A 26,425-nucleotide genomic window follows, 5' to 3' on the forward strand; every position below is an offset into this window, starting at 1 on the left:
GGCCAAAATCACACCTGAATACTGCGGCCCATTAATTTCTTCATACAGGAAGACTCTTGAAGCTGTCATTACAAACAAAGGCTTCTCATTAAGTATTAAATAAATTTCAGTTCAATACTTTTTTCCTGTGTCATTCCTCTTTATTGCACATAACTTCATTTATGGACTTTAATGTTTGGATTTCTTTATATGTGTGGATTTCTTGAGGTAATATTGATGTCTGTTGAAAATTTCATGTAAATAGCCTCATTGGAAATATATTTACTGGAAAAAAATGTTGACAAGTTCAGTACTTATTGTAAGTTGGCATTCATCAATATTTAGCGTTAATGCTGCTGAAAATGCCTGGCCGAGTTTGTGATATTTAGGCAGGGATCTCTCGAAAATGTATTCACTGTAAAACAGTAAAACAGCGAGTGATAATTAACTTTACCCATCACGACGGCTTCAATAGGGTATATCATGTACTGCTTCCTCCGTGTTGGAGTTACGCTACTAGTGTCATGTTTATGTTGGCAGTGAAATATGGACTATTATTGTATAATTCTCTGGGTCTGCATCTTATCTGAGGCTCCGAGCTAGGGTTAGCTAGCTGGATGCTGTCACCAATCACAGTAGGGATGAGTGATGCTAACATAGATACTCACCTGAGCTGATAACATTACTTTAGCACACAGCTCGCGGTAATGTTAGATATTGGTCTTATGGTCTGCACTTATATAACGCTTTTTTAACCTTAGTGGTTCCAAAGTGCTTTACACTGGTTCTCATTCACCCATTCACACACACACACACACACACCAGTGGTAGCAGATATTCCCATGACCTTTTTGCAGGTTAACAATAACGTAGCTTTACAGCTATTCACCATGATGTAATACAGAAAGTGGGTTAACGTTAACTACATTTAGCAAGCGTTTTGGAGAAGGCAAGCTGTAGTAATTAGCATTAAGAGGATCGGATAGAGCTAGATTTTCCTGGTGAGGCTACAGCACCTTTTCGTTCATTAGGTCAGTGGAGGTCTCTTTTCCAAAATTACACAATTTGGGATTCTGTAACACATTTCCACAGTTGAAGACACTTTTCCATATTTTGTAGCTAACCAATTTTAATAACTAACCAACACTCTTTTTGCTTTTCAAATGGAAGGGAGTGGGACTCTTGTCTTCCCAGATGGCAGGGAGATTGGTAAGAAGATGAATCAACTCCAATTCTTATATCTGTTAAATGTTTTTGTGAATTCAATAAATGTCACCTGTATTTCATTTGTTTGTTTATTTTGTGAGCATTTCTGGGAGTGAAAAAGGAACAGATGAATGTGTTATAAGTCTTATTCCTAAATTAATGGTACCTTTAATGGTACTGTTTGTACTAATTTAGACCCAGTAAAAAGGGTTCGTGTTGTTACTGACATACTGAAATATTCCATGTGAATGTGGTGGGTGTGATGAATGTGGAGCCTTTTGTCCTTTCACAGGTATATAAGAGAAGCCTCAGTAGACTTGTTATTCTACAGAAATAGGACAGACTGCAAACTTTCCAGTGTATTTACAGCATTGGTAAGCACAAATACCATTTTTTAATGTAGTGACTCCAACGAGCCCTCTTAAATTGCACTGTACATTTGTTTGTGTATGTGTTTTCCCAGGAGCTTTCGATTCTAACTTACAGGCAACATGAAGCTTTTGGTAAGTCTCATTTTTTCACTTCCACATTAACACATTGTTTGTCTTTTATATATACCTGATACTACTGACGCATTTTTTAAAAAAAGCAAAGGTCTGTTACACCAAATATCCACTTTATTTAGTTTATTACTGTTCACTGCTGTTTATAGTAGATTTTTTTTTTATGTAGAAATGTTTAATTTCAATATATTTGACGACATCTTTCCAGCATTTCTTTACATGTGCTTTTGCACAGTACTGTATATTACTGGTCCTAAAATGTAATGTTTTAATGGTGTGTTTACTGACTTTACTAACTGAATAATGTCATTGGATTTTGTCATAGATCTTTGGTGTGATTTTGATTGCTACACATACTGGTAAGCAAGATGAAGAGTACGTAATTGGTCTCATCAGCTGAACCTGAAATGATATTTAGTTTTTTCTACTTTTATCTAATTTTCTATTTTTACTTTTATTTCTCAAGGAGCCCAAGATCTGGCCCAAGATCCGGGAAAAAGGAGTAAGTTTTACAAGATGGCATGACATCACAATGTCTGTTACAAATATGCAGGGAGTAAAGCGCTTTCACATACTGCATATATGGGATATGATGCATGCGACTATTACCTGAAAAAGACTTGAAGGCTTTCTTTTTATTGACTTCCTCTTGTTGCAGTTTGTTACACTCAGTGGTTTGACCGGGACAATCCCACTGGGAATGGAGATTATGAAATCTTGAAAGACTTGAGAGCAGAGTATCCAAAAAAGATCTGCTCCAAACCTCTGACCATTCAGGCTGCAACACTCACTGGTGTTCCTGCAGAAAGCATTGGACAAGTGTTTCAAGTGTAAGTCTAGAATGCATTGTGCAGTAGATCTTCACCAATGTGAATAAATTAAGAAATAAAACACAACAGACATGCTGGATACTAGATTTTATATATATATATATATATATATATATATATATATATATATATATATATATATATATATATATATATATATACATATATAAAATATATACACACACACAGTATACAACAAGGTCATTTGATGCAGTTAAATGTAAAGTGGAGTTACTGTTACCACCCAAAGCTAATTCTTTTCCAATAACAGCATGTCCCAAAGTGTTTTGGTCCTCTAATGCACATAAATTTAACTATATATATATATATATATATATATATATATATATATATATATATATATATATATATATATATATATATATATTTATTATTGAGTTTTTAGTTAGTTAGTTAATTCCTGCTGTCACTTACAATAGCAATAAACTGTCAGTGTCTCTTCTGCCTCTCTTTTTGTCAAAAAAAGACAACAACAACAAAAAAACCCTTCTTGTGACATAATTGAGATACAGCTGTTAAGCCCTCTGTATTGAAAACTTTCCTGTTAGAAAATATAAAGTTAGAGATTTACGCCTGACTGTAACAAATGATGACACTGCAGACTGTGCTATATAAAGTCTCCTCACAGAAAATCTCTCCATACCAACAATTTAAAAAAATCTGTTTATGTAGGGAGTCCACCATACAAGTCCCTGTGTAAGTTGTTACTATAGAAATAATAATGTATTAGGACCTTGGAGCTGGAACTATTATAAACATTGCTGTTATATAAAAAACCAAACAATTAAACACATTCTAAATCATAAAATTTACATATTAAAATATTTTGAAAAGTGATTTATTTGATTCATTAGTTTGGCCTTTCCCCATCTTTCTCTGTCTCAATCAGGTATGACACAGTCTTTGGATTTGCCTGTGTCAATTCTCAACAAAAGAATGGAGAATGCTGCTTGGACTATAAGGTGCGTTTTGGATGCCCATGCCTTTGGCCCCCAGTCAAGCCTGAAGTGGAGTAGATCCCAGCCTAGAACATTTACTTAGATACTGCACACATGCATGCTTGTTTCTTCAGCCATTTTATTAAACAATTTAAAAGGCTGTTTTTCTATTTAAAATGTCTAAAATGTCACTGAGTATATCTTGTTTTTGAGATGATTAACTTTTTCACTTGTTTTCTTAGACATTTGGTGATTAGGTTATTGACTGTAGCATGTTCTTTGTATGCTTTTCTCATTACGAATTAAAGAATGCAAACATATGGGATTTAAATCAACTTTATCTAGCCAGTTACTTTGCAAAACTATAGTTTAATTAATAGAAGTGTCAGTGTTTTAATTCTTTTTTTTTTCTGGTTTTGATAAGTATTGTGTGAGTGGCAGGGCAGATTATGTTTTTATATGTTTTTATATCTTGCTACAACAGTGGCAAGACAACTCCCTGAGACAACTAGAAATTAAAATAATGAGAGGAACCAACTTTGAAAGGGAACACATCCTATTCTGTGTGAACAGATATTGGGATTATAAATCGTTACTCGTCCACATTATATACCTTAAAATCAAACAGTACTAGGTGTGTTGAAAGGATGTTCAGTATCAGCATCATAGTAAATGGTCTGCACTTATATAGCGCTTTTATCCAAAGTGCTTTACACTGTGTCTCATTCACCCGTTCACACACACAGTTGTGAACTTGGGTTCAGTGTCTTGCCCAAGGTCACTTGGACTTTGTGGAGTCATGTGGGCCGGGAATCAAACCACCAACCCTACGATTAGTGGACAACCCTGTAATCGTAGTCAGAGAAGAATATACAAAGGGAGAGGGAACGCGGGGTTTTTTCATTTATGCACATTCTATTTGAAAAGCAATAAAATACACCAAGTCTCCAAATAATGCCCTGTCTGTGTTTTTTTTCTTGAAAACAATTCGCGCCCCCTTCCGATCTCTTCACGTTCCCCAGGTTGAGAAGCACTGCACTAGACACACAGACTACCTTATTCATGACTGAAAGTTGGTGTCAGGTTCAGGACCTCAGCACAGAATGAGATGGTATCCCACAGGCATATGGTAGCAACAAGATTTAAAGGTAGCCTGTTCGCCTCACACCTCCAGGGTCGGGGTTCGATTCCCACCGTGGCCCTGTGTGTGCGGAGTTTGCATGTTCTTCCTGTGCTGCGGGGGTTTCCTCCGGGTACTCCGGTTTCCTCCCCCAGTCCAAAGACATGCATGGTAGGTTGATTGGCATGTGTAAAGTGTCTGTAGAGTATGAATGGGTGTGTGAGTGTGTGTGTGTTTGTGTGCCCTGGATGCAATGGATTGGCACCCAGTCCAGAGTGTACCCCGCCTTGTGCCCGATGCTCCCTGGGATAGGCTCCAGATTCCCCGTGACCCTGAAAGGATAAGTGGTATAGAAGATGGATGGAGATATATATATATATATATATGTATATATTATTTGCATGGTTGGTATTGTGGCACTATTTTAATTGATTTTTATTTTGTGGAAGGTTTGGAAATGTGTTTAAGAATTATGCAGTTAGTGTAATTTTATTCAAGTCTTTGTGTCAATGTGTAAGCATCTATGTGTATGTATTTATGTATTTATATTTTATTTGTATTTATGTATATATGTATGTATATATATGTATGATGCCAATGTCAAAGACAAATTTCCACTCTGTGACAAACAGAGGGACAATAAAGTTAAACTAAACTATTGGTGATGTCTTATTCAATTATTTTATGTCTTATTAAATTTCTTTTATACTAGGGCTAGAAATAAACATACTGGAATTTTTAAAAGCTGCAGTTTATTCTTTTATTAATTGAATAAAAATTCCCATTATTTAACAAATCAGTTAATGCACATGCCTGAAATGCACATGCCTGAAATGTACAGATTATATTTTATACAGATGAAATATAAATGAGTACTGGATTTTAACTTCTTGGCTAATGATGGTCATAAAGGCTGATGTCCATGGGTGATGTCCTTCTTACCGGTTGCAGAAGTCGGTACTGCAGCAGGTAGCAGTGGTACCGGGAGCCTGCTGTTGCTCCCTACAGATGTACTCACTCATGCATCCTTTCATAGAAAATCTCACAGTTGGAAGACAAATAAAAACTGCACCTTTGGACAGGTATATGAAATAATGGGTTATTAGCCATTGGAACCTGCTTGGAGCAAAACCTGATCTCTAGAGCACATTACAAGGCACATGTGTTGCACACAGTTCCACTTTTAGGGTCAATTTATAATGGGAGTCTCAGTCTCAGAGTCTTAGTCTTAATTTATTTACAAGGGGGTACCTAGGTAAGTATTTTGTGCATGCAGAACATTTCAGGCTTGATACTTCACCTCTTCTTCTTCTTCTTATTTTACAAATGAACATTGTCATAAACAGAGCTGTGGTGTTGTTTCTCCTGTGTTAAAAGCAGTACGTATCTTTTGCGCTTTAGTCACTTACTGCTTTTATCACAGGAGAAACAACATCACAGTTCATTTGTAAAATCATCATCTGTTCATTTGTAAAACACCCAACTGAACACTGTAATTACACATTTGGATAAAATACATTCATGCATACCAACTGTACACCTGTACCAAAATGGTAGATCAGGCTGGTTCCTCAAATCTGGCCTTCATGGTCCACTGTCCTGCAGAGTTTACCTCCAATCTCAAACTCACAATTTTTAGAGCAGAATGCTACTAAAGAGTACTTATTTCCGTGAAAATTTCAGGTTTGTATCTGATCCCCCACCTGAGATATTCAACACATTGAAAAAATTGCCAGTGAAGTGCAACCACAACAACAACAATTTGCAAGTGAGGTCCTCTAAACAAGCTAGTATAACAATGACATTTTACTATTCCTAGATTTCTAGCTCTGTCTGTGGAATCTATCAGTTCAGTCACTCTCAATTATGCAACACAGACATGAATAGTCACTACCAGGAGACGCGAACATGTAATAGTGTACCGCATAAGCTCAAAGAAAAAATACATATATATTTTTTTACATCAGTCTTAGGTTTAAAAAATTCTGATTTCTATGTCAATTTTAATATAAGGACAAATCAAAGTGTTTTAAGATTAAATCTAAACATAATATGCCCCACATACCTTACAGTAGCCTGAAATGTTCATGATTATTGGTCAAATAAAGATAAAATTAACATGAATTATCATAAATGATCACATGATTAACAGGAAAGGAAATACATATATGGTGAAAATCTAATGTACTACTAGGACTGTGAGAACTACTTAATTTCAACCTCATTTCAACTTCGGGTCACAAGCCTATTACATTAACCATACATACCAAGACATGACTGTAATTTCACATCCTACAGGTGTCTTAAATCAGTCCCGATGGAGTAGGCCTACCTCTATGCCTCCCTTATGCTTTCTCACACAACAAGCCTAAACAGCAAGAAGCAAATGCAGTAGAATTCTGTTTACCCACATAAATGTGGGACTATGGAGTAATGAGGTATTAACTAATGGTAATAAAGAAATAAATAATAGATTAAATGATTAACTCATTAGTACAGGTATGAAATCAAATCATTTTCCATACGTGCATCATTAACATGCATTATTATTATTATTGGAGTTGTTTAAAAAGGAACTGTCATCTTAACAGATTTATCAACATGTTTTGACACTTACTGTTCCACATTTTGCTTAATCCAGTGTTCCCTTGAATTTATACCTATAATTTGACCTTTATCCAAGGTTACTGATATGCCCCAGCCAATGATCTGTATATTTGTATGTTTGCTAGGGGGAAAAAGTAGCTGGCACTGGAATCTGGTAGCTGTTTGGCAACAAAGGAAAGTTTCTTCTTATTGCATTGTATCTTTAGACTACATATAAACAATTTCTTGGACATGAAAACTATAAATTATTTTTAAATCTATTTTTCCCTCTTTAAACCATGTTTTGGGTTTGGGATGTTAATCTGGAGACTTGGACCAAGTACTACACAATACTGAATACTTTCACATTCATCGTGGTTCTGGTGAAATAGTTGAAAAATTGTGAGCTCCGTATTATACGTTTCTATCTGGGTGAAGAGCCATTTTGAGATAGGGAACGTCAATGTTTTAATAATCCAGCTAGCAAAACTCTTTGTTAAACACAACACAGATAGAACTGAATTATTCTACAACATCAAATACTATTTGGTTGTTAAGGGTTCTATCCACATGACAAAAATAAAGGTTTTGTGAAGTTAAATAACCCTGTTTTGAGTTCCACAATGTAAGCAATTTTTCACAAACTACACCACTACTGCATTATACTGATATGGGAATGTTGAAATTTAATGACAGGTGAGTAAGCTGTGTTCTTAGAAATCCCTTGTATTAACCTTTTCAGGAAACAAACACGTCTGTCAGTAATTTAATATTGGACCTGATTTCTGCAGATAAATCAATTTGAAAGATTTTTCATTGGTGCAAGTAAAACTGCCCTATGAAAAAAGATAGGTTTTCATTACATTTTTAATTAAAAAAGAAAAAAGAAATCTACCTTTAATCTGCTTTTTCTGTGAAAATCATTACCACAAATAAAATAATCACTAATGAACATATTTAAATAAAGACATATCTTATATTGGTGATGTCTTATTAAATTCATTTATGTCTTATTGAATTTCTTTTATAACAGTGCTAGATAAAACAAACTGGAATTTCTAAAGGCTGCAGTTAATTCTTTTATTTAATGGAAATAAAAATTCCCATTATTTAACAAAACAAATCAATTAATGCAGATGTCTGAAATGTACACATTATATTTTATACAGATGAAATATGAATGATTAATGGAATTTAACTTCTTGGCTAGTGATGGTCATAAAGGGACCATGGGTGATGTCCTTCTTAGCGGTTGCAGAAGTTGGTACTGCAGCAGGTAGCAGTGGTACCGGGAGCCTGCTGTTGCTCCCTACAGATGTACTCACTCATGCATCCTTTCATAGAAAATCTTGCTGTTGGAAGACAAATAAAATTGTTATAAATAAAAAAGTGGTGTTTTTATTCCCACAACTGAATTAGCAGAGTTCCCATGCATCCTAGGATGGGTTCATGAATCAGTGGGTTATTAAAAAGACCTGGGTGTTTAAAACATTGAGATATATATTTGCAGGTTCAAATTTTATAAGTCATATTTTTCTTCGATTGAGAATATTATACTAAAAGTTCTTACGGGCATCTATGATGGCACAGACAGGATTTTGCAAAAGAGAGCCACATTTCTCTTGTCTACCTGAACAGCCTTTTCCAACACATCCATAACACCTCAAAGCCTCACCTAAAACAGACCAAATACAAGAGCAGCTGGAGGATTTTTGCATTTCAGTACTTAATACAAAAATATCTAATTAGAAAAAAAATTTCATAAACTATGTGTTTAATAACCTACTGTCTTATTTATGAAGAGTAAGACAACCAGACAACTGAAAATCACCTTCATTTTTTTATGATACCTGAAAAGAGAAAGAAACATAACTTTAAATCAGTAAACTCACCTCTCACATTAGTAGTTGTGAGGGAAATTACTCATTTTTACTTGGTAATAAGTTTGTTCTTGTTCTGTTTCATTCTCATGTGAGGATAGCGCCTAAGAAGGCCATGTCATGTCACTGAGATCAGTACAGAATGTTTATCTGCTTACAGAGACACAAACATGTTCTTCTGTTCAAGGTCCATCTAAACATCTTCCAAGATCCTAAAACAAAGCCTAAAACAAGATGCAGCAGAAAGCAGAAAGAGTGCATGACGCACACACTTTTACACAAACTTGGTATTTAGCTGATCATGGTGACGGGACTAAGTGCCTAAAGCGACGTGATTTCTATAGGCCCCACATAAGCCCGCAAAGTTCTCTAGTAGACTATTGCTGCAGATTGGACGACAATTAGTATTTAAAAGCCCGTATGCCAAGATATTGGCCGCCTCTGTAAAACGTTCTGTATCGCCTTTTGTCATAAGAATCATTGCCAACAGGGCTACCCACACAACGTCATACTTCCCCTCGTCACGCAGACACATAATGATTATTCTATTAATCCATCCATCCATCCATCCATCTTCTACCGCTTATTCCTTTTCAGGGTCACGGGGAACCTGGAGCCTATCCCAGGCAGCATCGGGCACAAGGCGGGTTACACCCTGGACAGGGTGCCAGTCCATCGCAGGGCACAATCACATACACACTCACACACCCATTCATACACTACGGACACTTTGGACACGCCAATCAACCTACCATGCATGTCTTTGGACTGGGTGAGGAAACCGGAGTACCCGGAGGAAACCCCCGCAGCACGGGGAGAACATGCAAACTCTGCACACACATGGCCCCAGTTGGACTCGAACCCCGGACCCTGGAGGTGTGAGGCGAACGTGCGCCCTATTCTATTAATTAAAATTTATAATTTGTAATTATGCAGTAATTCTTCTTGTCTTGCTCATTTTGCCTTGTATTGTTTCTCTCGTTCGGAGCAGTCTCTCACGCTTGGTGAAATTACTAATGACCAAACGCTGAAGTTGACGAAGACTGATTACTATGCCTATGATGACCAACCTGACTTGTATCCTAAACCTGACTGGGTATCAGATTCTCACAGCGACACTGACGATGACGACCCATTGACATCCATTTCACACCTATTGTAAATATTCCTTTGACCATGACGATTCTCATTTCACCCTAATTAAACTTGCTTGACTACAGGATACTTTATATCTGCAAAAACAGCCTTAGCACCTTCATTATGTACGTATCATGTTGAATTCAGTTGAACCGTGAAAGGATTCTGAAGTTCTGATGTATTCACAGCATTGTAATTTCTCTGTTAATTTTAGTTATCATATTTTGTAATTATAAAATGGGGGAAATGTGAGGGAAAGTACTCATTTTTACTTTGTAATAAGTTTGTTCTTGTTCTGTTTCATTCTCATGTGAGGATAACACTAAGAAGGCCATGTCATGTCACTGAGATCAGTACAGAATGTTTATCTGCTTAGAGAGACACAAACATCTTCTTCTGTTCAAGGTTCGTCTAAACATCTTCCAAGATCCTAAAACAAAGCCTGTTTGAACTGCCTCAAATTGCTTCTTATCGGTACACAGAATTATGTCATGCTCTGCGTTTCATATACAATATCTCACAAAAGTGAGTACACCCCTCACATTTTTGTAAATATTTGATTATATCTTTTCATGTGACAAAACTGAAGAAATGACACTTTGCTACAATGTAAAGTAGTGAGTGTACAGCTTGTGTAATAGTGTAAATTTGCTAACTCAACACACAGCCATTAATGTCTAAACCACTGGCAACAAAAGTGAGTACACCCCTAAGTGAAAATGTCCAAATTGGGCCTAATTAGCCATTTTCCCTCCCCGGTGTCATACTGGTCACTGGAAGTTCAACATGGCACCTCATGGCAAAGAACTCTCTGAGGATCTGAAAAAAAGAAGTGTTGCTCTACATAAAGATGGCCTAGGCTATAAGAAGATTGAAAAGACCCTGACACTGACCTGCAGCACGGTGGCCAAGACCATACAGCGGTTTAACAGGACAGGTTCCACTCAGAACAGGCCTTACCATGGTCGACCAAAGAAGTTGAGTGTACCTGCTCAGCATCATATCCAGAGGTTGTCTTTGGGAAATAGACGTATGAGTGGTCCATAAGTAATTATACCCCCATCTGTGCAAATTAATATCAGCTGGGTTAGTAAACTGATGGTCTATAAAAAGGCTTTTCATTACCAAGATGTCACATATGAAACATCTCATGATGGGTAAAATGCAAAAAGCTCTCCCAAGACCTTCACAACCTAATTGTTGTGAAACATATTGATGGAATCGGATACAGACGTATTTCAAAACTTCTGAATCTTACAGTAAGCACCATTGGGGCCATTATCCGCAAGTGGAAGCAACATATCTCCATCATCAATCGGCCACGCACAGGAGCTCCTCGCAAGATTTCTGACCAGGGAATCAGAAGAATAGTCAGAAGAGTAGCCCAAGAGCCAAGGAACACTCAGAAAGAGCTCCAGAAACACTTGAAGGCGGCAGGTGCCATCGTCACAGAGAAAACAATAGGCAATGCACTCCACTACTCACGCTCACCCCGCAAGACTCCATTACTAAAGAAAAGGCATGTTGAAGCTCGTTTAAAGTTTGCTACAACTCGTTTGGACAAGCCTATGAAATACTGGGAGTGTAGTCTGGTCAGACGAGAGCAAAATTGAACTTTTTGGCTGTCATACTACACGCCATGTTTGGAGAAGAAATGGCACTGCACATCACCCTAAAAAAATTATACCAGCTGTGAAGTTAGGAGGTGGAAGCATCATGGTGTGTGGCTGTTTTTCAGTGCATGGTCCTGGCAGACTTCATATAATTGAAGTAACAATGAATGGAGCCCTTTACTGGGAGATTCATAAGAAGAATCTGCTGCCATCCACCAGGATGATGAAGATGAGACGTGGAGGGACCTTCCAGCAGGACAACGATCCAAAGCATACAGCAAAGGAAACTCTCAATTGGTTTCAGAGAAAAACATTGGAATGGCCCAGTCAATCACATGACTTGAATCAAATTGAACAAGATTCAAAGACAATATGTGTAGAAGAATGGGCCAAAATCACACCTGAATACTGCGGCCCATTAATTTCTTCATACAGGAAGCATCTTGAAGCTGTCATTACAAATAAAGGCTTCTCATTAAGTATTAAATAAATTTCATTTCAATACTTTTTTCCTGTGTCATTCCTCTTTATTGCACATAACTTCATTTATGGACTTTAATGTTTGGATTTCTTTATATGTGTGGATTTCTTGAGCTAATACAGATGTCTGGTGAAAATTTCATGTAAATAGCCTCATTGGAAATATATTTACTGGAAAAAAATGTTGACGAGTTCAGTACTTATTGTAAGTTGGCATTCATCAATATTTAGCGTTAATGCTGCTGAAAATGCCTGGCCGAGTTTGTGATATTTAGGCAGGGATCTCTCGAAAATGTATTCACTGTAAAACAGTAACTCAGCGAGTGATAATTAACTTTACCCATCACGATGGCTTCAATAGGGTATATCATGTACTGCTTCCTCCGTGTTGGAGTTACGCTACTAGTGTCATGTGTTAATGTTGGCTGTGAAATAGGGACTATTATTGTATAATTCTCTGGGTCTGCATCTTATCTGAGGCTCCGAGCTAGGGTTAGCTAGCTGGATGCTGTCACCAATCACAGTAGGGATGAGTGATGCTAACATAGATACTCACCTGAGCTGATAACATTACTTTAGCATACAGCTCGCGGTAATGTTAGATATTGGTCTTATGGTCTGCACTTATATAACGCTTTTTTAACCTTAGTGGTTCCAAAGTGCTTTACACTGGTTCTCATTCACCCATTCACACACACACACACACTCACACACCAGTGGTAGCAGATATTCCCATGACCTTTTTGCAGGTTAACAATAACGTAGCATTACAGCTATTCACCATGATGTAATACAGAGAGTGGGTTAACGTTAACTACATTTAGCAAGCGTTTTGGAGAAGGCAAGCTGTAGTAATTAGCATTAAGAGGATCGGTTAGAGCCGTGTTTCTTCATGTATTGGGTGAATGTTAGTGCTGGTTAACAGGTGCATATATGTTAGTATCTGTTGAGGTCAAAAGTTCTTCACAAGGTTCATGTGACAAAAAGAGAGGTTGAGGTTTAGGTTGTAATCCTTTCCACGATCTCTGTTATGTTGGTTGACTTAATTAGGTTGTGTGAATAAATGTTCGCAAGTTAGCTAGATTTTCCTGGTGAGGCTACAGCACCATTTCGTTCATTAGGTCAGTGGAGGTCTCTTTTCCAAAATTACACAATTTGGGATTCTGTAACACATTTCCACAGTTGAAGACAATTTTCCATATTTTGTAGCTAACCAATTTTAATAACTAACCAACACTCTTTTTGCTTTTCAAATGGAAGGGAGTGGGACTCTTGTCTTTCCAGATGGCAGGGAGACTGGTAAGAAGATAAATCAACTCCAATTCTTATATCTGTTAAATGTTTTTATGAATTCAATAAATGTCACCAGTATTTCATTTAACTGTTTGTTTATTTTGTGAGCATTTCTGGGACTGAAAAAGGAACAGATGAATGGGTTATAAGTCTTATTCCTAAATTAATGGTACCTTTAATGATACTGTTTGTATTAATTTAGACCCAGTAAAAAGGGTTTGTGTTGTTACTGACATACTGAAATATTCCATGTGAATGTGGTGGGTGTGGTGAATGTGGAGCCTTTTGTCCTTTCACAGGTATATAAGAGAAGCCTCAGTAGACTTGTTATTCTACAGACATAAGACAGACTGCAAACTTTCCAGTGTATTTACAGCATTGGTAAGCACAAATACCATTTTTTAATGTAGTGACTCCAACAAGTGCTCTTAAATTGCACTGTACATTTGTTTGTGTATGTGTTTTCCCAGGAGCTTTCGATTCTAACTTACAGGCAACATGAAGCTTTTGGTAAGTCTCATTTTTTCACTTCCACATTAACACATTGTTTGTCTTTTATATATACCTGATACTACTGACGCATTTTTTTAAAAAAAGCAAAGGTCTGTTACACCAAATATCCACTTTATTTAGTTTATTACTGTTCACTGCTGTTTATAGTAGATTTTTTTTATGTAGAAATGTTTAATTTCAATATATTTGACGACATCTTTCCAGCATTTCTTTACATGTGCTTTTGCACAATACTGTATATTACTGGTCCTAAAATGTAATGTTTTAATGGTGTGTTTACTCACTTTACTAACTGAATAATGTCATTGGATTTTGTCATAGATCTTTGGTGTGATTTTGATTGCTACACATACTGGTAAGCAAGATGAAGAGTACGTAATTAGTCTCATCAACTGAACCTGAAATGATATTTAGTTTTTTTTTATACTTTTATCTAATTTTCTATTTTTACTTTTATTTCTCAAGGAGCCCAAGATCTGGAAAAAAAGCGTAAGTTTTACAAGATGGCATGACATCACAATGTCTGTTACATATATGCAGGGAGTAAAGCGCTTTCACATACTGCATATATGGAATATGATGCATGCGACTATTACCTGAAAAAGACTTGAAGGCTTTCTTTTCATTGACTTCCTCTTGTAGCAGTTTGTTACACTCAGTGGTTTGACCGGGACAATCCCACTGGGAATGGAGATTATGAAATCTTGAAAGACTTGAGAGCAGAGTATCCAAAAAAGATCTGCTCCAAACCTCTGACCATTCAGGCTGCAACACTCACTGGTGTTCCTGCAGAAAGCATTGGACAAGTGTTTCAAGTGTAAGTCTAGAATGCATTGTGCAGTAGATCTTCACCAATGTGAATAAATTAAGAAATAAAACACAACAGACATGCTGGATACTAGATAATATATACACACACACACATATATATATATATATATATATATATATATATATATATACACACACACACACAGTATACAACAAGGTCATTTGATGCAGTTAAATGTGAAGTGGAGTTACTGTTACCACCCAAAGCTAATTCTTTTCCAATAACAGCATGTCCCAAAGTGTTTTGGTCCTCTAATGCACATAAATTTAACTATATATATATATATATATATATATATATATATATATATATATATATATATATATATATATATATTTATTATTGAGTTTTTAGTTAGTTAGTTAATTCCTGCTGTCACTTACAATAGCAATAAACTGTCAGTGTCTCTTCTGCCTCTCTTTTTGTCAAAAAAAAGACAACAACAACAACTAAAACGCTTCTTGTGACATAATTGAGATACAGCTGTTAAGCCCTCTGTATTGAAGACTTTCCTGTTAGAAAATCTAAAGTTAGAGATTTACCCCTGACTGTAACAAATGATGACACTGCAGACTCTGCTATATAAAGTCTCCTCACAGAAAAACTCTCCATACCAACAATTAAAAAAAATCTGTTTATGTAGGGAGTCCACCATACAAGTCCCTGTGTAAGTTGTTACTATAGAAATAATAATGTATTAGGACCTTGGAGCTGGAACTATTATAAACGTTGCTGTTATATAAAAAAACAAACAATTAAACACCTTCTAAATCATAAAATTTACATATTAAAATATTTTGAAAAGTGATTTATTTGATTCATTAGTTTGGCCTTTCCCCATCTTTCTCTGTCTCCATCAGGTATGACACAGTCTTTGGATTTGCCTGTGTCAATTCTCAACAAAAGAATGGAGAATGCTGCTTGGACTATAAGGTGCGTTTTGGATGCCCATGCCCTTGGCCCCCAATCAAGCCTGAAGTGGAGTAGATCCCAGCCTAGAACATTTACTTAGATACTGCACACATGCATGCTTGTTTCTTCAGCCATTTTATTAAACAATTTAAAAGGCTGTTTTTCTTCATAAAATGTCTAAAATGTCACTGAGTATATCTTGTTTTTGAGATGATTAACTTTTTCACTTGTTTTCTTAGACATTTGGTGATTAGGTTATTGACTGTAGCATGTTCTTTGTATGCTTTTCTCATTATGAATTAAAGAATGCAAACATATGGGATTTAAATCAACTTTATCTAGCCAGTTACTTTGCAAAACTATAGTTTAATTAATAGAAGTGTCAGTGTTTTAATTCTTTTTTTTGTTTTTCTGGTTTTGATAAGTATTGTGTGTGTGTGAGTGGCAGGGCAGATTATGTTTTTATATGTTTTATATCTTGCTACAACAGTGGCAAGACAACTCCCTGAGACAACTAGAAGTTAAAATAATGAGAGGAACCAACTTTGAAAGGGAACACATCCTATTCTGTGTGAACAGATATTGGGATTATAAATTGTTACTCGTCCACATTATATACCTTAAAATCAAACAGTACTAGGTGTGTTGAAAGGAGGTTCAGTATCAGCATCATAGTAAATGGTCTGCACTTATATAACGCTTTTATCCAAAGTGCTTTACACTGTGTCTCATTCACCCATTCACACACACACTCACACACCAATGGTAGCAGAGCTGCCATGCAAAGCGCTAACTTGCCATTGGGAGCAACTTGGGTTCAGTGTCTTGCCCAAGGTCACTTGGACTATGTGGAGTCATGTGGGCCGGGAATCGAACCACCAACCCTACGATTAGTGGACAACCCCGTAGTCGTAGTCAGAGAAGAATATACAAAGGGAGAGGGAATGCGGGGTTTTTTCATTTATGCACATTCTATTTGAAAAGCAATAAAATACACCAAGTCTCCAAAATAATGCCCTGTCTGTGTTTTTTTTCTTGAAAACAATTCGCACCCCCTTCCGATCTCTCCATGCCCCCCAGGTTGAGAAGCACTGCACTAGACACACAGACTACCTTATTCATGACTGAAAGTTGGTGTCAGGTTCAGGACCTCAGCACAGAATGAGATGGTGTCCCACAGGCATATGGTAGCAACAAGATTTAAAGGTAGCCTGTTCGCCTCACACCTCCAGGGTCGGGGTTCGATTCCCACCGTGGCCCTGTGTGTGCGGAGTTTGCATGTTCTTCCCGTGCTGCGGGGGTTTCCTCCGGGTACTCTGGTTTCCTCCCCCAGTCCAAAGACATGCATGGTAGATTGATTGGCATGTGTAAAGTGTCTGTAGAGTATGAATGGGTATGTGAGTGTGTGTGTGTTTGTGTGCCCTGTGATGGATTGGCACCCTGTCCAGAGTGTACCCCACCTTGTGCCTGATGCTCCCTGGGATAGGCTCCAGATTCCCCGTGACCCTGAAAAGGATAAGCGGTATAGAAGATGGATGGAGATATATATATATATATATATATATATATATATATTATTTGCATGGTTGGTATTGTGGGAGGTTTGGAAATGTGTTTAAGAATTATGCAGTTAGTGTAATTTTATTCATGTCTTTGTTTGTGTCAATGTGTAAGCATCTATGTCTATGTATTTATGTATTTATATTTATATTTGTATTTATGTATATATGTATGTATATATATGTATGATGCCAGTGTCAAAGACAAATTTCCACTCTGTGACAAACAGAGGGACAATAAAGTTAAACTAAACTATTGGTGATGTCTTATTCAATTATTTTATGTCTTATTAAATTTCTTTTATACTAGGGCTAGAAATAAACATACTGGAATTTTTAAAAGCTGCAGTTTATTCTTTTATTAATTGAATAAAAATTCCCATTATTTAACAAATCAGTTAATGCACATGCCTGAAATGCACATGCCTGAAATGTACAGATTATATTTTATACAGATGAAATATAAATGAGTACTGGATTTTAACTTCTTGGCTAATGATGGTCATAAAGGCTGATGTCCATGGGTGATGTCCTTCTTACCGGTTGCAGAAGTCGGTACTGCAGCAGGTAGCAGTGGTACCGGGAGCCTGCTGTTGCTCCCTACAGATGTACTCACTCATGCATCCTTTCATAGAAAATCTCACAGTTGGAAGACAAATAAAAACTGCACCTTTGGACAGGTATATGAAATAATGGGTTATTAGCCATTGGAACCTGCTTGGAGCAAAACCTGATCTCTAGAGCACATTACAAGGCACATGTGTTGCACACAGTTCCACTTTTAGGGTCAATTTATAATGGGAGTCTCAGTCTCAGAGTCTTAGTCTTAATTTATTTACAAGGGGGTACCTAGGTAAGTATTTTGTGCATGCAGAACATTTCAGGCTTGATACTTCACCTCTTCTTCTTCTTCTTATTTTACAAATGAACATTGTCATAAACAGAGCTGTGGTGTTGTTTCTCCTGTGTTAAAAGCAGTACGTATCTTTTGCGCTTTAGTCACTTACTGCTTTTATCACAGGAGAAACAACATCACAGTTCATTTGTAAAATCATCATCTGTTCATTTGTAAAACACCCAACTGAACACTGTAATTACACATTTGGATAAAATACATTCATGCATACCAACTGTACACCTGTACCAAAATGGTAGATCAGGCTGGTTCCTCAAATCTGGCCTTCATGGTCCACTGTCCTGCAGAGTTTACCTCCAATCTCAAACTCACAATTTTTAGAGCAGAATGCTACTAAAGAGTACTTATTTCCGTGAAAATTTCAGGTTTGTATCTGATCCCCCACCTGAGATATTCAACACATTGAAAAAATTGCCAGTGAAGTGCAACCACAACAACAACAATTTGCAAGTGAGGTCCTCTAAACAAGCTAGTATAACAATGACATTTTACTATTCCTAGATTTCTAGCTCTGTCTGTGGAATCTATCAGTTCAGTCACTCTCAATTATGCAACACAGACATGAATAGTCACTACCAGGAGACACGAACATGTAATAGTGTACCGCATAAGCTCAAAGAAAAAATATATATTTTTTTACATCAGTCTTAGGTTTAAAAAATTCTGATTTCTATGTCAATTTTAATATAAGGACAAATCAAAGTGTTTTAAGATTAAATCTAAACATAATATGCCCCACATACCTTACAGTAGCCTGAAATGTTCATGATTATTGGTCAAATAAAGATAAAATTAACATGAATTATCATAAATGATCACATGATTAACAGGAAAGGAAATACATATATGGTGAAAATCTAATGTACTACTAGGACTGTGAGAACTACTTAATTTCAACCTCATTTCAACTTCGGGTCACAAGCCTATTACATTAACCATACATACCAAGACATGACTGTAATTTCACATCCTACAGGTGTCTTAAATCAGTCCCGATGGAGTAGGCCTACCTCTATGCCTCCCTTATGCTTTCTCACACAACAAGCCTAAACAGCAAGAAGCAAATGCAGTAGAATTCTGTTTACCCACATAAATGTGGGACTATGGAGTAATGAGGGATTAACTAATGGTAATAAAGAAATAAATAATAGATTAAATGATTAACTCATTAGTACAGGTATGAAATCAAATCATTTTCCATACGTGCATCATTAACATGCATTATTATTATTATTGGAGTTGTTTAAAAAGGAACTGTCATCTTAACAGATTTATCAACATGTTTTGACAATTACTGTTCCACATTTTGCTTAATCCAGTGTTCCCTTGAATTTATTCCTATAATTTGACCTTTATCCAAGGTTACTGATATGCCCCAGCCAATGATCTGTATATTTGTATGTTTGCTAGGGGGAAAAAGTAGCTGGCACTGGAATCTGGTAGCTGTTTGGCAACAAAGGAAAGTTTCTTCTTATTGCATTGTATCTTTAGACTACATATAAACAATTTCTTGGACATGAAAACTATAAATTATTTTTAAATCTATTTTTCCCTCTTTAAACCATGTTTTGGGTTTGGGATGTTAATCTGGAGACTTGGACCAAGTACTATACAATACTGAATACTTTCACATTCATCGTGGTTCTGGTGAAATAGTTGAAAAATTGTGAGCTCCGTATTATACGTTTCTATCTGGGTGAAGAGCCATTTTGAGATAGGGAACGTCAATGTTTTAATAATCCAGCTAGCAAAACTCTTTGTTAAACACAACACAGATAGAACTGAATTATTCTACAACATCAAATACTGTTTGGTTGTTAAGGATTCTATCCACATGACAAAAATAAAGGTTTTGTGAAGTTAAATAACCCTGTTTTGAGTTCCACAATGTAAGCAATTTTTCACAAACTACACCACTACTGCATTATACTGATATGGGAATGTTGAAATTTAATGACAGGTGAGTAAGCTGTGTTCTTAGAAATCCCTTGTATTAACCTTTTCAGGAAACAAACACGTCTGTCAGTAATTTAATATTGGACCTGATTTCTGCAGATAAATCAATTTGAAAGATTTTTCATTGGTGCAAGTAAAACTGCACTATGAAAAAAGATAGGTTTTCATTACATTTTTAATTAAAAAAGAAAAAAGAAATCTACCTTTAATCTGCTTTTTCTGTGAAAATCATTACCACAAATAAAATAATCACTAATGAACATATTTAAATAAAGACATATCTTATATCGGTGATGTCTTATTAAATTCATTTATGAATTTATTCTTATTGAATTTCTTTTATAACAGTGCTAGATGAAACAAACTGGAATTTCTAAAGGCTGCAGTTAATTCTTTTATTTAATGGAAATAAAAATTCCCATTATTTAACAAAACAAATCAATTAATGCAGATGTCTGAAATGTACACATTATATTTTATACAGATGAAATATGAATGATTAATGGAATTTAACTTCTTGGCTAGTGATGGTCATAAAGGGACCATGGGTGATGTCCTTCTTAGCGGTTGCAGAAGTTGGTACTGCAGCAGGTAGCAGTGGTACCGGGAGCCTGCTGTTGCTCCCTACAGATGTACTCACTCATGCATCCTTTCATAGAAAATCTTGCTGTTGGAAGACAAATAAAATTGTTATAAATAAAAATGTGGTGTTTTTATTCCCACAACTGAATTAGCAGAGTGCCCATGCATCCTAGGATGGGTTCATGAATCAGTGGGTTATTAAAAAGACCTGGGTGTTTAAAACATTGAGATATATATTTGCAGGTTCAAATTTTATAAGTCATATTTTTCTTCGATTGAGAATATTATACTAAAAGTTCTTACGGGCATCTATGATGGCACAGACAGGATTTTGCAAAAGAGAGCCACATTTCTCTTGTCTACCTGAACAGCCTTTTCCAACACATCCATAACACCTCAAAGCCTCACCTAAAACAGACCAAATACAAGAGCAGCTGGAGGATTTTTGCATTTCAGTACTTAATACAAAAATATCTAATTAGAAAAAAATTTCATAAACTATGTGTTTAATAACCTACTGTCTTATTTATGAAGAGTAAGACAACCAGACAACTGAAAATCACCTTCATTTTTTTATGATACCTGAAAAGAGAAAGAAACATAACTTTAAATCAGTAAACTCACCTCTCACATTAGTAGTTGTGAGGGAAATTACTCATTTTTACTTGGTGATAAGTTTGTTCTTGTTCTGTTTCATTCTCATGTGAGGATAGCGCCTAAGAAGGCCATGTCATGTCACTGAGATCAGTACAGAATGTTTATCTGCTTAGAGAGACACAAACATGTTCTTCTGTTCAAGGTCCGTCTAAACATCGTCCTAAAACAAAGGCTATTTGAACTGCCTCAAACTGCTTCTTATCGGTACACAGAATTATGTCATGCTCTGCGTTTCATATACAGTATCTCACAAAAGTGAGTACACCCCTCACATTTTTGTAAATATTTGATTATATATTTTCATGTGACAACACTGAAGAAATGACACTTTGCTACAATGTAAAGTAGTGAGTGTACAGCTTGTATAACAGTGTAAATTTGCTGTCCCCTCAAAATAACTCAACACACAGCCATTAATGTCTAAACCGCTGGCAACAAAAGTGAGTACACCCTTAAGTGAAAACGTCCAAATTGGGCCCAATTAGCCTTTTTCCCTCCCTGGTGTCATGTGACTTGTTAGTGTTACAAGGTCTCAGGTGTGAATGGGGAGCAGGTGTGTTAAATTTGCTGTCATCGCTCTCACACTCCCTCATACTGGTCACTGGAAGTTCAACATGGCACCTCATGGCAAAGAACTCTCTGAGGATCTGAAAAAAAGAATTGTTGCTCTACATAAAGATGGCCTAGGCTATAAGAAGATTGCCAAGACCCTGACACTGAGCTGCAGCACGGTGGCCAAGACCATACAGCGGTTTAACTGGACAGGTTCCACTCAGAAAAGGCCTTGCCATGGTTGACCAAAGAAGTTGAATGCACGTGCTCAGCGTCATATCCAGAGGTTGTCTTTGGGAAATAGACGTATGAGTGCTTCCAGCATTGCTGCAGATGTTGAAGGGGTGGGGGGTCAGCCTGTCAGTGCTCAGACCATACGCCGCACACTGCATCAAATTGGTCTGCATATCATGTGTTGTCCTCAGTGTTGGCGTTACGCTACTAGTGTCATGTGTTTATGTTGGCTGTGAAATATGGACTATTATTCTATAATTCTCTAGGTATGCATCTTATCTGAGGCTCCGAGCTAGGGTTAGCTAGCTGGACACTGTCACCAATCACAGTAGGGATGCGTGATGCTAACATAGACACTCACCTGAGCTGATAACATTACTTTAGCATATGGCTCGCTGTAATACTAGATATTGGTCTTATGTTCTGTACTTATATAACGCTTTTTTAACCTTAGTTGATCCAAAGTGCTTTACACTGGTTCTCATTCACCCATTCACACACACACACTCACACACCAATGATAGAAGATATTCCCATGACCTTTTTGCAGGTTAAGGATAACGTACTGAAATATTCCATGTGAATGTGGTGGGTGTGGTGAATGTGGAGCCGTTTGTCCCTTCACAGGTATATAAGAGAAGCCTCAGTAGACTTGTTATTCTACAGACATAAGACAGACTGCAAACTTTCCAGTGTATTTACAGCATTGGTAAGCACAAATACCATTTTTTAATGTAGTGACTCCAACGAGCCCTCTTAAATTGCACTGTACATTTGTTTGTGTATGTGTTTTCCCAGGAGCTTTCGATTCTAACTTACAGGCAACATGAAGCTTTTGGTAAGTCTCATTTTTTCACTTCCACATTAACACATTGTTTGTCTTTTATATATACCTGAGACTACTGATGCATTTTTTTTTAAAAGCAAAGGTCTGTTACACCAAATATCCACTTTGTTTAGTGTATTACTGTTCACTGCTCTTTATAGTAGATTTTTTTATGTAGAAATGTTTAATTTCAATATATTTGACGACATCTTTCCAGCATTTCTTTACATGTGCTTTTGCACAGTACTGTATATTACTGGTCCTATAATGTAATGTTTTAATGGTGTGTTTACTCACTTTACTAACTGAATAATGTCATTGGATTTTGTCATAGATCTTTGGTGTGATTTTGATTGCTACACATACTGGTAAGCAAGATGAAGAGTACGTAATTAGTCTCATCAACTGAACCTGAAATGATATTTAGTTTTTTATACTTTTATCTACTTTTCTATTTTTATTCTCAAGGAGCCCAAGATCTGGAAAAAAGGCGTAAGTTTTACAAGATGGCATGACATCACAATGTCTGTTACATATATGCAGGGAGTAAAGCGCTTTCACATACTGCATATATGGAATATGATGCATGCGACTATTACCTGAAAAAGACTTGAAGGCTTTCTTTTTATTGACTTCCTCTTGTTGCAGTTTGTTACACTCAGTGGTTTGACCGGGACAATCCCAATGGGAATGGAGATTATGAAACCATGAATGAATTGAGAGCAGAGTATCCAAAAAAGATCTGTTCCAAACCTCTGACCATTCAGGCTGCAACACTCACTGGTGTTCCTGCAGAAAGCATTGGACAAGTGTTTGAAGTGTAAGTCTAGAATGCATTGTGCAGTAGATCTTCACCAATGTGAATAAATTAAGAAATAAAACACGAGAAATGCTGGATAGTGTGTGTGTATATATATATATATATATATATATATATCTGTTAAAAAAACCCCAAACAATTAAACACCTTCTAAATCATAAAATTTTCATATTAAAATATTTTGAAAAGTGATTTATTTGATTCATTAGTTTGGCCTTTCCCCATCTTTCTCTGTCTCCATCAGGTATGACACAGTTTTTGGATTTTCCTGTGTCAATTCTGAACAAAAGAATGAAGAATGCTGTTTGGACTATAAGGTGCGCTTTGGATGCCCATGCCCTTGGCCCCCAATCAAGCCTGAAGTGGAGTAGATCCCAGCCTAGAACGTTTACTTAGATACTGCACACATGCATGCTTGTTTCTTCAGCCATTTTATTAAACAATTTAAAAGGCTGTTTTTCTTTTTAAAATGTCTAAAATGTCACTGAGTATATCTTGTTTTTGAGATGATTAACTTTTTCACTTGTTTTCTTAGACACTTGGTGATTAGGTTATTGACTGTAGCATGTTCTTTGTATGCTTTTCTCATTACGAATTAAAGAATGCAAACATATGGGATTTAAATCATACTTTATCTAGCCAGTTACTTTTCAAAACTATAGTTTAATTAATAGAAGTGTGAGTGCTTTATAATTTTTTTTTTCTGGTTTTGATAAGTAGTGTGTGTGTGTGTGGCAGGGCAGATTATGTTTTTATATGTTTTTATATCTTGCTACAACAGTGGCAAGACAACTAGAAGTTAAAATAATGAGAGAAACCAACTTTGAAAGGGAACACATCCTATTCTGTGTGAACAGATATTGGGATTATAAATCGTTACTCGTCCACATTATATACCTTAAAATCAAACAGTACTAGGTGTGTTGAAAGGATGTTCAGTATCAGCATTATAGTAAATGGTCTGCACTTATATAACGCTTTTATCCAAAGTGCTTTACACTGTGTCTCATTCACCCATTCACACACACACTCACACACCAATGGTAGCAGAGCTGCCATGCAAAGTGCTAACTTGCCATCGGGAGCAACTTGGGTTCAGTGTCTTGCCCAAGGTCACTTGGACTATGTGGAGTCATGTGGGCCGGGAATCGAACTGGCAACCCTACGATTAGTGGACAACCCCGTAGTCATAGTCATAGTCAGTGTGATTCTGCAGTTTGTAGTTTCTTTGGTCTCTAGACTGTTTACATCAACTGTATGTGCAAATGGTTAAAGTGATAATATTTTTCTTTAGCAATGCACCACATTTTGTATCCTCTAGACCAGTGCTTCTCAACCTTTTGTAACTACAGCACCCCCCAAGCCTCCCCTATCATGTGGCATGCCCCTGCCCCCCCAAATTGGAGGAGAGCAGGTATAATGATGATCTTTATTCTATATACAATCTATAACCTGATCTATAATATGTTTTTGATAGATAGATAGATTTATACACACATACATTTATTCATTTAGCAGATGCTTTTATCCAAAGCGACTTTCAAATGAGAAAATACAGCAAAGTGATATATCAAGCAGAGAACAATACAAGTAGTGCTACCATACAAGATCTATTAATTGAGTTCTAGAAGAAGCAAAGTGCACAGAGTAGAGGTGTAAGTGCCAGAGTAGGTTTTTTTTTTTTTTTTTTTTTAGAGGTTGTTAAGATGTTCACGGAAGAGGTGGGTCTTTAGCTGTTTTTTTGAAGATAGTGACAGATTCTGCGGTCCGGATTGAGGTTGGAAGTTCATTCCACCACTGAGGAACAGTTAGTTTGAATGTTCTGGAAAGGGACCTTGAGCCACACTGAGTAGGCACTACTAAGCGTCGGCCATTGATCGATCGCAGATTGCGTGAGGGAACCTAAGCCTTCAGGAGAGAGTTGAGGTAGGAGGGTGCTGTTCCAGACAAGGTCTTGTACGTGAGCAACAAGGCCTTGAATTTGATGCAGGCGGCTACAGGAAGCCAGTGGAGGGAGATGAAGAGGAGTGTGACATGGGTTCTCTTGGGCTGGTTGAAGACGAGGTAGATAGATAGATAGATAGATTTTTTTTTACTTTGTGTTTTTGTACTTTTTAAAATTACTTTTCATAACTTTTATTCATTTTTAAATAACTTTTAAAACTATATAATGGACTGGTATGGAACATGAATCATCAAAAATGTTTCTGAATACTATAACTACTTTGAACAAGAGATCTAGGCTGTAATAACGTGTACTATTTTACATGACCCCAACTTCCTAACATGCTGGGGTATGCAAAGAAAAGAATTTCACTGTGCTGTAATGTATATGTGACCAATAAAGACTCATCATCATTACCATTATTCTTATTCCATTCATCTTACATTCTACGCAGACGCAGAGAGAGGTGAGAGTGCAGCAGGAAAGCAAGACCTCATGCTTGCAGGACAGTACTGGAGATATTTGGAAAGTTGCT

The 26,425-nt window shown here is 36.6% G+C and overlaps 1 protein-coding gene and 3 long non-coding RNA genes across 4 annotated transcripts; 2 read left to right on the plus strand and 2 right to left on the minus strand.

Annotated features, from left to right (window-relative positions):
* The first annotated feature begins 1,503 nt into the window (after positions 1 to 1,503).
* Positions 1,504 to 16,581, plus strand: LOC128608390 (uncharacterized). Its single transcript, XM_053626053.1, has 10 exons — positions 1,504 to 1,559; positions 1,649 to 1,688; positions 2,014 to 2,047; positions 2,155 to 2,190; positions 2,347 to 2,518; positions 3,429 to 3,551; positions 13,886 to 13,967; positions 14,057 to 14,096; positions 14,742 to 14,916; positions 15,792 to 16,581. The coding sequence occupies exons 2-10, from the start codon at positions 1,677 to 1,679 to the stop codon at positions 15,916 to 15,918; spliced, it is 801 nt and encodes a 266-aa protein (XP_053482028.1). The 5' UTR covers positions 1,504 to 1,559; positions 1,649 to 1,676; the 3' UTR covers positions 15,919 to 16,581.
* On the minus strand, positions 8,250 to 8,893 carry LOC128609049 (uncharacterized). The gene is made up of 2 exons (XR_008386156.1): positions 8,754 to 8,893; positions 8,250 to 8,535 (listed from the first exon to the last, which is right to left on the minus strand). It is a non-coding gene; the product is annotated as an uncharacterized LOC128609049 (long non-coding RNA).
* On the plus strand, positions 13,842 to 14,588 carry LOC128609048 (uncharacterized). The gene is made up of 4 exons (XR_008386155.1): positions 13,842 to 13,967; positions 14,057 to 14,096; positions 14,421 to 14,454; positions 14,565 to 14,588. It is a non-coding gene; the product is annotated as an uncharacterized LOC128609048 (long non-coding RNA).
* A 4,074-nt stretch (positions 16,582 to 20,655) lies between the features above and the next one.
* LOC128609050 (uncharacterized) lies at positions 20,656 to 21,315 on the minus strand. Its single transcript, XR_008386157.1, has 2 exons — positions 21,160 to 21,315; positions 20,656 to 20,941 (listed from the first exon to the last, which is right to left on the minus strand). It is a non-coding gene; the product is annotated as an uncharacterized LOC128609050 (long non-coding RNA).
* Between the last annotated feature and the right edge of the window lie 5,110 nt (positions 21,316 to 26,425).

Source organism: Ictalurus furcatus, chromosome 6, assembly GCF_023375685.1.
Source record: "Ictalurus furcatus strain D&B chromosome 6, Billie_1.0, whole genome shotgun sequence".
NCBI classification, from domain to species: Eukaryota; Metazoa; Chordata; class Actinopteri; order Siluriformes; family Ictaluridae; genus Ictalurus; species Ictalurus furcatus.

Coding starts and splice junctions, on each gene's coding strand:
- LOC128608390 (XM_053626053.1), top strand. Junction 3,552..13,885: donor CCAGTCAAGCCTGAAGTGGA/GTAGATCCCAGC, acceptor GTCCTTTCACAG/GTATATAAGAGAAGCCTCAG. Junction 14,097..14,741: donor CAGGCAACATGAAGCTTTTG/GTAAGTCTCATT, acceptor TTCCTCTTGTAG/CAGTTTGTTACACTCAGTGG.